General features: G+C 51.2%; 1 protein-coding gene across 1 annotated transcript; it reads left to right on the plus strand.

Moving 5' to 3' along the window:
* Positions 1–784: 784 nt before the first annotated feature.
* MRM1 (mitochondrial rRNA methyltransferase 1) lies at positions 785–8,677 on the plus strand. The gene is made up of 5 exons (XM_032707758.1): positions 785–1,739; positions 2,192–2,285; positions 3,791–3,911; positions 7,738–7,857; positions 8,010–8,677. The coding sequence occupies exons 1-5, from the start codon at positions 994–996 to the stop codon at positions 8,057–8,059; spliced, it is 1,131 nt and encodes a 376-aa protein (XP_032563649.1). The 5' UTR covers positions 785–993; the 3' UTR covers positions 8,060–8,677.
* The last annotated feature ends 5,287 nt before the right edge of the window (positions 8,678–13,964 follow it).

A 13,964-nucleotide genomic window follows, 5' to 3' on the forward strand; every position in this document is an offset into this window, starting at 1 on the left:
AACTCCAGAGGGGCTCCCTGAACTCCCCGGGTGGGCTGGGTTTGGCTAAACTGTGCAAGGGATGAGCCTGGGATCAGGAATGGGGGAAAACCTGCATGGGATTAGGGCCAGAATTGTCACTGTTAACTGAAGGCATTTTGTTCCCCTGTCCCCTTTCAGGTTGTCCAAGTGCAGAGGCCATTCCTGAGCTCAGCTTTGCAGTCACTGAAATACAAAGTTTTTGGAGATAAGTAATGAATAGCTGAATTATTTTCCTATTGAAAGTGCTGTACCTCAGGCAAATGTGACCTGGCAGATATGTGAGCTCAGCTCACATATACATATATATCTATGTGTAGATGTATAGTCTCAGCTCTCATTTTTTTGGGGAGAAGAACCATGAACGCAGTTGGCTCTGGTAACCAGCAGTAAAACATGATTCTGCTTAAGATCTCTGAACCTGTTAAAGAAATCTGATGATGTTTTTGACGCCTGGCGTAACTTGTCAATGCTTCAGACTAATGAAATAGGAAAGGACCGAAACGCTTTTGCTTCTCTCTGCAAACTCCTTTTAGAACAGTAATGTGGCTAGACCATGGCCAGTCCCTTCCCTGTTTTCCCCAGCGTTTAGGGGAACCGCGACTAAGCGGTTTTAAAGCTGTTTCGTGGTTAATTAAGCTCCTGTTAATTAGCGGGGGGTGTCGCGGCCTGTTCCCCTCCTCGCCGCCAGGCGGCGCTGCCGCGCGGGGCGGGACCCGCGGGCGCCGCCGGAACCGGAGCGGGCGGGGCGGGAGCGGCGGCGGCGCCGGGGGGACCCACGAGAGTCCGGGGGGGGGGATCCCACGAGGGTCCTGCGGGGCCGGGAGCCCCTCCAGCCCCTGCCCGTGTTGTGCGGGTCTGGAACGGAGCGCGGTGCTTTCCCTCCCCACGCCGGGAGGGTGGTGCGGGGCCTCCCCCCGCCGGCTCAGCCGGGGCCGGGAATTGAACGGGATTCATCACCCCCCGTGGGCGCCCATGGAGCGGGCGCTGATGCCCCGCGTGTGCCGCGCCCTGGGGCTGTGCCGGTGGCCGTGCGGGCCCCGGTGGCCGTGCGGGGTCCGGCACCGCTCCACCCGCGAGCAGCCGCCCCCGCCCGCGGGTCGGGGCGAGGAGGGTCCCCCCGCATCCCTCCCGCGGGGTCCCGGCTCCGGGGGCTCCCGGGACACCCCGCGGGGACACCCCCGGCCGGGACACAGAGGGGCCGGGCGGGGGTCGGCAACCGGGCGGGAGCTGTGGCTGTCGCAGCTGGATGAGCTCCCCAGGGCGAGGAAAGGGATGGAGCGAAAGCCGCTGCGCCTGGAGAGGACTAAGGGCTCGGAGATCCTGTTCGGGATCGGGCCGTGCTCCCTGGCCCTCAGCCAGGCGCGCAGGGACCTGTTCCGGCTGTTCCTCAAGCAGAGCAGCTCCCGGCGGCCCGTGATGAGCGAGTTTGTGCTCCAGGCCACGGCCCGAGGGGTCCCGGTGCTGCACGTCCAGGGCAGGGAGCTGGACGAGCTCTGCAGGGGTCAGGTCCACCAGGGAGTGTGTCTGGAGGCCACCCCGCTCCGGTTCAAGAGTTTGGAGGGCGCTGAAACGCCCAGTTTGGGGGATGATGCGAGTGGGAAGCAGCAGCTGATCTGGCTGGTGCTGGAGCAGATCCAGGACCCCATGAACCTGGGGGCACTGCTGCGCTCCGCGTACTTCCTGGGGGTGGACAGAGTGGTGACCAGCTACAGGAACAGGTACGGGGCTTGTGCATCTGCTCCCGCAGCTCCTCTTTCCTTCCCTGCTGGCTCCCAGGGAGGTTTCCAGCCTGCATCACTCAGCAGCTGTTCAAAGAGCTTTCTGGGGCTGAGCTGGGGAGCAGGGTTTTGGGTGGCTGCAGCTCCGCAGGCAGGCTGAGGGATGGGGTGTTCCAGGCTGGGAAGGAACCCTCTCTGGGCACTTCTTGTTTTAACCCATTTCAGGTTTCAGTTGTCCCATCTGCACAGAACTGCTCGGACCTGTTTCCTGGGTGAATTCCTGAGCCCTCCTGCTCTCCATAATAAAACACAGCCCTGTAGTGAGCAGGATCTGTAGTGCACTGGTTGGAGTAGGTTGCAGAGGCAATAGAAGGGAATACAGAGACAGAAATTCGCCTGGATTTCTTTTTTTTGCTCTTGTATGATGCTTTTCCTTTGTTTTTCCCTTGCAGCTGCCCCCTGACTCCAACAGTGAGCAAAGCCAGTGCTGGAGCCATGGAGGTCTTCGATGTCTACAGCACAGATGATCTCCAGAGCTTTTTGAAGGTAGAACGATTCCCTGTTTCTTCCCCCCCTGTATGGATCAGGAGGAGGGCTGAGTTGTTTGCAGTGTCTGTGCTCCTGCTGTGCTCTCCTGTTTGCTGCTGGTGATCTGTGCTGTGGGACCACCAGTGACAGACACACCTCCCTCCAGCCCCATTCCATCGGCTGGGGATGGGATGTGGGTGTTTTTCCTGGAAGCTGGTGGTAGCAGGATAGCCCTGTGGCTCTCCCACACTCGGGCTGTGAGCTCAGTATGCCGGGATCTGTGTCCCTTCCCTCCCTGGAGACTGGAGCTGTGCCTGGAGTGTGGCAGAGGCAGCATCCTGGGGCCCAGGCACACGATGGCAGCATTGGGCAGCCTTTGGAGCAGCCTTTGGAGCAGGGAATAGAGGAGAAAGCAGGGCTGGTGAGCTGCTGGGAATCTTTTTACACTGTACCTATGCAGTGAGGCGAGATAGGGCCCTTTGCAGAACATGCTGCAGAAGGAAAGGGAATGCACGTGGAAAAACGGGATTTAAACTGAAACAAACCCAGGGACGTGGCTGTGAATGGGCACAGTGTGACTGCCCTGACCCCTGTGGGGGTCACCTGTGCCCTGGCTGGGCTGGGGACACATTGTGTGCACGAGGGAGCTGCAGGATCTCCAGTTCTGCCCACTTGGTGCTAGAAATGGGTCTGTGGCAGCTGGAGCTCTGGGTGATGGTGAAGTGAAAGATACATAAAATACATTGATATTTAATTGAAAAGCTGGAAGAATCACTTTGTTACTGTAAAGCTTGGATTATTAACAGTTTGAGCCATTGCAGCAGCTCATTTAATTGGACCAGGACTCACGGGCCTCACCCCTGGCATTGCCTGGCTGGAGTAAATTTGATATAACATCGTGTAAAAAGTGCCAGTTTCCCAGGAAATGAGGCTGGCAAGAAGCAGCAGCTCTTTTATTGTTAAAATGGATTTCCAACACAAATAATTAAGGCTCTTTTTACCAGGGTGCAGGAGGGAGGTTTGGTTCTCTGGTTATGTGAGGCACTGAGTGTTGAGTGTTTTTGTGTGAGCTGAATTTTGGCATCTGAGTTTGCAAACGTCACTGTGGGCTTCTGCAACTTCCAGTGCACTGCTCTGTGCATTAGCCTTGTGCTAATTTGTTTAACACTACTCTTTTTGCATGCTTTCCTGGCAAAAAAACCCTTCCTAGAACTGTTGCATGAGCAGAAAAAAAAAAAAAAAAGCTTTTCAGTTGCTGTTTGTTTGCTTACTGAACTGGAATAAATGCCAGAAGGAAAATTACTTTTTTTGTTGTTGTTGTTTATTAAGTCAAGGTTTGTGTGCTGATAGTGGGAGGACTTCGGTGGTAAAAATTCAAGGGATGCCAAAAAAAATACAGAAAAACCAGTCAGCTTAACTGAAAATGTAAAAACACCCCACCAGTGTCTTTCCATAGATGACTTATTTTCTTTTTAAGCTTGAAAAATTGCCAACTTTAATATTTGTTTCCCTTCCTTCTCTAGGCTAAAATTGCAGAAGGCTGGGAAGTGGTGGGAACAGTCAGCAAACCCGAGGATGTGGAAGATGTTCCTGTCATCAGTTGCTTGGAATTTCGGTGGGATAAACCCCTTATTGTAGTGATAGGTATTTGAATTTCCTGAGCTGTGGGCTGGGTGGGGGTGCAGGTGTGAGGGAACCCTCGGGGGCTGGTTTCACTCCAAGGCTGCAGGTCTGTTATGTCACATCACACTTTGTCTGGAAAAGAAAAGCAGAGCAGGACTCATGGAATGGTCTGGGAAACAGGGACCCAGAGGAGCAGGGGGAGCTGAGAAGCCTCCCAGGAGGAGCTGCAGGAACAAGCAGTTTGTGTGGGGAGTGGAGCAGCTGCAGAGGGTCTGGGTGGCAGTTCCAGTGCCAGGACAGCTCTGGGGCAGGGCAGCCACAGTGTGGTGCTCTGAACTGTGCTCTGTGCTGCTTCTGGTCCTGTCCCAGAGCCCCAAGCCTGGATTTTCTGTGTTGGTGAACCCCAGAGGTGAGGGGGAGCCCCAGAGGTGCGTGTTTGCTCCTGCTGTGTAGAGGTTGTGCTGGTGAACGGTGCCATGTCATGGCTCTGTCATGTTTCCTCTGAAAAAAACAGGAATATATTGTGCCCAGGTCTGGAAAGAGCCATGAGGAGCTCTTGTTTGGCATGGTCTGAGTGCAAGGTTGGGCTTTGTGGCACAGAGACCATCACAGGGAGCAGTCAGTGGCTGTTTTTGTACGGCCAGGAGAAGGCAGGAGGTGTTGGCTGCAGGAGCAGGTGTAACCTCTCCCCGTTGGGGCAGTGGGTGCCGCTCCCCTGAGCCCCTGACCGGGGTAATTCCTGCAGGGCTTCTGCTCCCTCAGTGCAGAGGATACTGGCAAAGGATGCTGCTTTTGTGGGCAGAGTTTGGGGTCGTGCAGCCTCCCAGAAGCTGAAAGGAAGGGCAGGAAAGAAACTCCCCCCAAATTGCTGCTCCAGGCCCCTGCGTGTGGCTGTGCTGTGTCCCCCCACCTTGTGTCACCTGGCACAGGAGCTGCTCTCAGCTTTTACACCTGCAAGTCGTGCTGGCCACGAGCCACGGAGGGGCTGTAACCCTGCCCCGTGCCGCGGTTATCTTGGCTCGGAAGACATTCCTTTAATTAAAATGTTTATTGAACCCCTGGAAATACTGACAAGACAGCGCCGCAAATCTGGCATCTCTACAAGATGTGTGGAGCCGTGTCACAAAGGGAGCAGGCAGGGCTGGCAGCACTGCTGATGGACCACAGAGAAATGCATCCCAGAAACGGCGACAACACCCGCAGAAAGGAAGGGGGTGAAAGTGGCAGTGGTGTCGTTACCTTGAGTTATGAGAGATTTCTCCAGGAGAAAGTCCAAATATCCTTTTGTCAGGGGAGATTGGAGGCTGATTGGTAGATGCATGAGGAGAGCTCCCGGACCTTGCAGCAGTAATGATTTCAACTCTCTGCTGAGCACTAACTCTTCTCTGGAAAGAAAATTGAACATTACAGTCATCTGGTGCTGAGGTTGTGGGGAGAAACGTCCTAGATCTGAATATGTAGCGTTCCTGCAGCCGCAGAGAGCAGCAGAGATAATTCAGCCTGGGAGTGAGCTTCCTGGCACCACACGGATTGTCTTGTAAGTTAAGCGTTTGCAGACTCCCAGTTCACCCTCCTGGCATCCTGGCTGGCTTGGCAGGGAGAGATTTGGACAGTCCAGCTCACTGTTGTGTGTGCTGGAGTCACTGCTGGAGGTGACAGGCAGGGCTGGCTGCCCGCAGGACTGGGAGCCTGCTGTGAGCAGGAACAGATGGGGAGCACTTGGATGGCTGAGTGAGGAGAGTGCCTGGGCAATTTGTTCCTCTCAGACCTGCAGTCTGTAGCTCAGGGTTTAAGGCTGTCCACGGGATTGAGGGTTTTGTGGAGATGCTCATTTTGTGTTTCTCTGCTGCCGCCGCCAGGGTTGGAACTTCCTGCCCTGAGAACTGCAGCTGTTGTTGGTGTTGATTGTTAAGTGGGGCAGGAAACCTGTTTTATCATTTCACCGAGCTCTAACATTGGGCTTTGAAGTGAGGAACAAAGCTGAGAGATGGAAGTTTAAGATCTGAAGTGGGAAGTGTTTTTTTCACCAGTATAAACCAGGTTTTAATCTGATTCAGTCAATACTCCCTCCCTCGTGTCACACTGTGCAAGCCTTTTTGCCCTGAATTTATGGTTCCTAATTATTTTAAACAGCTAGATCCATAAAAAGCTTTGTAAAAGCTGGAAGCAAAATTGGTACCTTTATTAGGAATCGTAAGACCCTTATCAGGGACAGGAGAGGATTGCTCCAGGAGCCATTGCACCTCTGGCAATTGCTGCTGTCCCATTTGGAGAGTCCCAAGGGAGTGTGGTTTGGGAGGCTCAGGAGGCAAATATGACTGTAAGTTGTAAAACTTTTCTGTGTTGAATCAGGAAAAAGTAGGATGCTATTTTTGGGGTTTTTTTTAAGCATCCCTGGAGAGCCACGGTGTAGTGCTGAAGAGGCAGGTTGGGCCGTGGGAGGCCTGGTTCTGATTCCTGGTGTCACCCTGTGACCTTGGATAACTCCCCCAGGCCATTTCTGGCTTACAGCAGGAGGGAAAGAATGGTTGGGATGGGATTTGGGTTTTATGAAGGTTCATTCACCCCAGCCAAAGGTTGCCTTTGGCAAATGGCTTATTTCTTCTAGGGAGGTGATGCAAGATGCATTGCCCAAAGCATCCTCTTCCTTACCCAAAAGTGCATCCTGCCAGTTAGAGCAGCTCAGCAGAACGAGAGACTGGGCAGCAGCTTCCAGCCAAAAAATGGGAGTAATGGCCCTTTCCTTCCCCGTGTGGTCAGAGGGATCACACAGATCCATGTGGGAGCTGCTGGGACAGGGAAGGAACTTTTTGGGCAACTCAGCCCAGTTTGCTGAGTTTGGAGGAGTGAGTCTCCAGTGGCACAGGAACGTGGGCTGTTAAAACTTCAGGAAAGTGTCTCAGTTTAGTTAGGTGAGCTGAGTGGGGGACAGCCCTGGTCAGGCAGGCAGAAGCCCCAGGTGAGCACTGTGAGCCCTGGCAGTGCCATCCCAGGACCAGTCTGGGGTTCAGCCAGGTCAGGGTATGGCTGTTGGAGGGGAATGTTTTGACTCTCACATGCTGAGCCTGCCTTGCCAGAGGTCTTTGGAACGAGCTGGCTATTCCTGCAGCTGTGTAACTCTCTGTGTAGCTCTAAATAATGAATGTGGAAGAATTCTTTGGGGAGCCAAGCGGGCTGGGAGGTCCCTGGTCCTCTGCATTTTCACTTGTCTGCGCACAGGATTGTTTAAAGCCTCTCCCTTTCCATTTCCCTTTGTGACAGCGTGAGTCAAACAACTACTAATGACCTGGGATAGATTTCAACTCTGTTTCACCAGTGTATCAGCCCAAACATATCAGGGCTGTTGGATGGTTTAACAACTAATCAATTGAAGCCTCTGGTTAAACTGTCTGCATGCACAAGCTGCACCCAGCCGGTGGTTTGTGTGCTGGGAGGGCTGAGCCCGTCACTATCAATAGGGATGTGGGATTTGCTGGACCAGAGCAGTTCTGTGGCCTCTTGCCTGCCTTGTCCCAGTGCCAGCAGCCCGTGGGCACGGGCAGCTCTCTGCTGGCACAGCTCTGCTCGTGCAGGGGCTCTCTGTGCTCGGACAAGGCTCTGTGCTTTGTGCAGGTGTGTTGCACAGGTATTCCTCAAAAACACTCCTGATGGTGGAGAACAGCTGCAGGAAGGGAAGGTGGCAAGGTGCCTGTCTCAGCTCTGGTAGCTCCTGGCTGTTGCTGCCTGGGAGCTGGTGAGGTTCCTGCTGAGCTGAGGGTGTAGGTGTGACAGAGCATTGGCAAGGACTGGGCTGAGGAGGGGGGAAAGGGATGTGGCAGCAACTGTGAGCTGTGTCTTTCTCCTGCAGGTAGTGAAGGGGAGGGCCTTTCCCTGGAGACACAGCTGCTATGCCATCAGGTGCTGGCCATCCCCCCTGGCAGAGCCCTGCACCCCGGCATCGACTCGCTCAACGTCTCTGTTGCTACTGGTAAGAGCAGTTCTGAGCACAAGGGCATTGAACTCCAGACTCCTGTGTTTTAAAAACCAAACATCCAGGCCCACAGAACGAATTTCTTGTGGTTTTTTAAAAAAAAACAAACAAAAAGCTCGCAGTATTTATTTATTTTTACTTTCCTACAGGTATCCTCCTGCACTCCATCTGCAGCCAGAAGCGGAGGCACGGAGACTGAAATCCTCTCTGTGTGGTGGGGGAAGCTGCTCAGAATTCCCTGGCTCTGCTCGGTGTGGATATGGAAAAACTCTTCCCAGAGTCTCCACCATCCCTGCAGGTCACAGGCAGAGCCCCACTGACCTGAGCTGCATCCTGGCTGATGTAGGATGCCACCAGATCCCTGGCTTAGTGCCCAGGGCACCTCCTGTCCTGGGTAGCACTGGGGAGGAGCAGCTCCAGGGAGGGGAGAGACCAAGCCAGGCCTGAAAGCAGCCAGCTGTATCCTTCAGTTTTGGCAGGAAACCACCCAGGGGTGGCTGTGAGCTTCGTGCTTGTCGTGCATCACTTGAGCTGTGGAGAGAATTTGGGCTGTGGGGGGGAAAGTGCTTGGCTGGTGCTGCCTCTGAGCCCAGCCCTGTGCCCACCCTGAGCCTGCTCAGCAGGGAGAGGGAGCTGCCAAGAGCCTGCTGTGCTTTGGAACCCTCAGTGGGGACTTCCTCACGAGGAGGTGGTTTCTCTGTGTTTGGCTGTAAACCAGGTGTGAGCCCTGCCGAGGGATGGACATTGAGCTGTTGGAAAAAAACACACAGCCCCTGGAAATAAAGCTCCTGTAAAGTTTGTTGTAGACTCGAATCAATACATTTTGTGTCATATATAAATCCAGAGCGTGATTAGCAGAGCAGAGCACTTCCTTCAGGTGGGAAATAGGGATCTTTTTCAAGGAAAGTTTCTTTCCATGGTGGGCCTGATCCTACTGGATGCTGAGCTGCACCAGCTGTGGGGTGGGGGTGGCTTCATTTGCAGATATCCTGGATGAAAACCAGACTGGCTAAATTATTGAGAACCAAAGGAATGTTATCACTTAGCACCTTAATTATTTTATTTAGCTACTGTGGCCCTTTGCATAGGATTCCTCATTAACACTTAATTTACTGTGCCCTTTAGGGATAATTTCAAACCCTGCTTAGTCTGCCCCCTCCCCCACTTCCAAATGAACAAGTAAATCACTCTGAGTGACTAATTAGGACTTTGAGCTAAATGATGTCTGTAAACTGGTCTGTGGAGGGTTTTTCCCTGGGAGGGTCTGGCTGGTGTGTGCTGTGGGACTGGGGACACCCCAAGTGCCTGGGATGGGGGCCAGGACAGGACAAGGAGCTGTTGAAAGGTGTGCAGGACTCACTGCTGTGGCTGTGATGGAGGGAGTGCCTGGTGTGGTGACAGGTATCCTGAGCTGTGCCCACACAGGACAAACCCCAAATCACTCCAAAACAACACTGTCGTGCAAACAGGGTTTTGTTGCCCAAATCTGAAGACGAGCTGAAGAACCATGACCTAGTTAGTGCAGTGTAAGGTGACAGCTGATGCATCTGGGGGGCTGAGTGTGCCCTTTTTTCTCTTTTTAAAGCTGAAACGTAAAGGCTGCAGGCCTGGAGGCCTCAGCCAGCCCCGTGGTGCTGCCTGCCAGCCATGGGTGCCCCAGCAGAGGGTGCCCGTGGCTCAGATTTGCTCCTTTTTCAGAGGAAAGATTCAAAGATTCAGCACTTGATTCCTTCCTCTGGAGCAGCAGGGATCAGGGTAAAGCTGTTTCTTTATTCTTGACCCGTAGGTAAGTATATTTATTTCCCATCTCACTGCTAATTCTCCCTTTTTACTGCCTTTTTTTTTTAATTAACTTGAGCAGTGCTGTAATAGAGGAGGCCCTTCCTGGCTCTGTGTGGTTGGGAAAGCTGGGTGCTGTCAGTCTGTGCTCAGCCATCTGCTCAGCCCCTCTAACGAAGAGGCAGGTGAGCAACCATGGAACAGCTCCTTTACTTCTGGAAGGCTCCCAAAAAGCTCTGAAACCTCAGTGCCCACAGTGGCTCTGCCAACAGAGCGAGGGGTACACTGAAGTTCCTGCCTGTCCATCACCCCTGCCCTGCAAATTTCCCAGTCCTGTATCCACAGGGCACCTTGGTTTGGTACTGGAGCATCAGACAAAGCTTACTGGGAGCTGCCTGAGGCTTGAATTTTCTGAGGCAGGAATCTGAGCACGTTCTGGGGCCACAGCCTTGAGTTTTCTGCTGGAGAGCTGCAACACAGGGCTCTTCTGGGTGCAGTGAATCCCACTCTGGACAGCTCTGCTGCTCACATTTATCCCATTTCCCTCAATGGTGAGTTTTAGCCCCACTTTCTTCCACTGGGATCCACCTCCCCTGACTTTTGGTTGTACCTGTTGTGTCCTTCTGCCCCAGCCCCATCCTCAGGCCCGTGAGGAGCACAGGGACCCCTGCACTCTCCCGGATCTGGAGCTGGAGCTTGGTGCTGTGTGACTTGCCCCTGATCTAATAAATGCAATCCATTAATTGGATCATTGCCTGCCTCTCCAGTTAATTTCCTGGATATTTTTAAATGTTAAAATGTAGTTTTTATAGTCTTTCATTATTTTTAGCCCTAAGCTTGACTATAATCGTCCCTGTAATGTAACTGTAAAAAAACTCCCAGCTTTATATCATAAAGGAGGACATTAATTGTCATTTTTTGTGTACATCAGCAAGATCAAAACATGCTTCCTGATTACTTCTGTTTGTACATAGAGCCCCTTTGATATTTAGATATGAATAAAGTGTGTGTGTGTAATTTGAAAGTCAATTCTTCCCTCCCTGCTGCTTGTCATGGATTCCTTTCAGAAGCTTATTTACCAAATTGATTTTAAAATTTACTAATTGCCCTTCCAGAATGATTTCTCAATAATCAAAGTGTCTCTAAGCACAGCGGCAAAATATTTGTCCTCCTTGGTTCAGAAGATGATTTGGGTGCTGGTGCTGCCTTATCTTCAGTCAGGGGAGAACACAAATGTTCTCATCTCCCCAGGCTGACCCCGGGGAGTGCTGGCTGTGCCCACAGCTCAGCTCCTGCCCCACATTCCACTTCAGTGCCAACATTATCCACAAAAAACCCCGTCCCATCAGATCCATCCTGGAGCCCAGTGAGGTCTGGGAGGCAGGAAGGGCTCTGGGACAGGGAGCACCTTTCCCTGTGCCAGGCTCAAGCTGGTGGCACAGTTGGAGGGAGCAGTGTGGGGTGCTGTGGGCCAGGGCAGGAGCTGGGAATGCTGCCCACGGGACACCTCTGGAATTCCACCTCTGGAATTCGCCGCCGCCCCGGATCCCGGTTTGTAAATGTAATCAACCTTGAGGTCTTGTTACTTCCACAGGTGCAATTAAACATTACCATCTGCTAATCCGTGATTAACGATGTTTACAAATAAGCTGCAACATGTTAAAATGTGCTGGCACTCTTTGTTTTGGGTTTGGTTTGGTTTCCCCCCCCCCTTTCTTTTTTTCCTCCCCCTCTCCCTGTTCCAGCACGGGAGCTGTGCTGTGCTGCTGGAGGTGTCACTGGAGGGCTTTCCCCACGGAGACCTCCTCCTACCCCACTGTTAATTCACAGATATTTTGTTTCCCTTATTTAAAAGTGCCGTCGGAACCCCAAACCAGCTGCAGGAACGATGATTTCAAATCAGAGGGTCAGTGCTGCTAAACAGGATTTAATTGCATGGGGGTGTGTGTGTGTGTTGAGGTACAAACTGACGAATCTGAATAATAAAACTTTGTGGGGAGCGACATATGGTGCAGTTTAAAGCAAATTTTTATCGATCATCCCACAACTGATGTGTTAATGGGATGGCAGTCGTTGCTTTGGGTTCCGTATCGACGTGGAGTTTTAATAATGTCACACAGGAATATTGTGGAAGGGTTTATAATTATAAAAAAAAAAAAGAAGAAGAAGAAGAAGAGTGTTTTCTATTAACTGCCTTTTTCTTTTCCAGGAGAGAGGAATACATTAGGTGGCTGCCATGTGTCCTCCAGATCTAGGTTACATGTAATTGCCTGGTAATTGGTAGAACCATGTAAAAGCCATGGTATTTGCCAGCAAACCCTCCTAAGTTACCATGAAATTGGAGTGTGATATTTATTCTCTGCAAAACTTGCTGCCCTGACGTCGTGCATGTCAGGTTTGGTCACTGCAGAGTCTGAGCTGTGTGTGACACCCCCAGGGTGTGTGACACCCACAGGGCTCGGGGTTGGCACTGGGGTCACCCCAGGGCTGGGGGGGCTGCCTGGGAGCTGGAGGGGTTGTTGTGCTTTAGCCTGCCTTGAGCTTCAGTTTCAGGGTTATTCACAGAAACACAGATTGGTTTGGGTTGGAAGGGACCTTAAACCTCATCCAGTCCCACCCCCTGCCCTGGGCAGTGTCACCTTCCACTAGCCCAGGTTGCTCCAAGCCAGCCTTGAGCACTTCCAGGGATGGGGCAGCCACAGCTTTTCTGGGCAACCTGTGCCAGGGCCTCCCCACCCTCACAGGGAAGGATTTCTTCCTAAGATCTCATCTAAATTACGGCTATTAATAGTCTAATATATATAGATTAGAAATAATAATAATCTAATAATACTCTAATTATTACAGCTGTTTCAAGGCCCAGCTCAAAATGATGAAGGTGTGGAGGTACCTGAAGAAGTTCTCCTGATTCCAAAGGACAGGGAGTAGTAATTGCTCTAATGATGCTTTTTGAAGCCTTTGGAGATGAAATATTTGTGAGTACACCAGGGGTACAGGCACAGGTCACCTGTATTTTAGCTTCTAATTAAGTAGGATGCCCAAATCTGTTCCCAGCTTGGCATTTTCCATGATTTAACCATGACTCTGGTTTGGAGGACTCCAGCCCTGGGGGTGTGTGTGTGGCCTCACTCAGAGGAGCCTCCTCATGAGCTTTTCCCTGAGAAGGAGGGAATGGGAACTGTGTGGGTGGGTCAGTGATGACTCCTTGTGGCTTCCACGTGGCTTTAAACACGGGCAGCAGTAATTGCCTTGCTTCTGATCAATAGTTCTATACACTTTAAAACTGTAGCAGAACACTGTGAATTGATGCAAAGTTAAACCTGCCAATTTTAATTTATTTTTTTTTTAAGCTGGCCTGTTTTAGAAGCTGCAGCCTCAGCAGTGTTAAAATAGTTAAAAATAAGGAATAGTTAAAAATAAGGGGGGGGTGCCAGAGTGGTTGGCATTCCCTGGCAGAATAAACAAGGTGGTGGCAGCTTTGCCAACCCTCATTAGCACCTTCCAGCAAAGCACAGCTTATTCCAACTGTATCCCAAGTCTTCTGAGGCTGGAGATTGCTTCTGTGCCTAATATGCATTTTTATATAAACAAGGGTACTAAATGGCCCTTCACTTCCCTCTGTAATGTCTTTTTTAATGGAAGGTCCTGAATTAAGAACATATATATATGACTCTAAGAATTTTCTAAGTGATATTGAAAACCTATTGTAAAGTAGGATTTCTCCTTGCAAAATTATTTTAATGAGGTTCCAGTTTATTTTCTGGCTATATTTTACTTATTTAATCCTCCAGAGGGGCTTTTCAGAGGCAGCATCTCATTTTCAATGCAACTATTCTTAACATTAGGGAAAACTACCTTTCTGAAATGCATGAAGGGAAAAAAAAAAAACCCCGAACCAGAGGAAGATGTACGAGATAAGAATAAACTTGAAAAGCTTTGAGGTGGTTTATGGCTTCTCTGGAAAGAATAACAGTTCATGTATTTTTGTTATGGTGTGGTTTAATGATGCTTGCAGAAAAAAGATAAGGTAGAAATGGAAATATAAAATTAAACCAGCAAAGTGAATGTGATTATTTTAGTTACCAGTATTACCTGGGGAAAACGCTCTCGGGGTTTTTTATCTAGACTAAATATTTGCTTTTCTGAAAGGGAAGGCCCTCTGCATCTCCCAGCACGAGGGTGGGAAGGGAAATCTTCCTGTGGTCCAGCAGCTGTGGGAGGATGGAGGAGACTGTGCTGCTGCCCCACGGCAGGTTTGGCACAGCCCCATCCTGGGGATTCACTTGGTACAGGGCTGGTTTGGCCAGGGCTGTGCCAGTGATGAG

The sequence above is a fragment of the Chiroxiphia lanceolata genome, chromosome 20 (assembly GCF_009829145.1).
Source record: "Chiroxiphia lanceolata isolate bChiLan1 chromosome 20, bChiLan1.pri, whole genome shotgun sequence".
Lineage (NCBI taxonomy): Eukaryota > Metazoa > Chordata > Aves > Passeriformes > Pipridae > Chiroxiphia > Chiroxiphia lanceolata.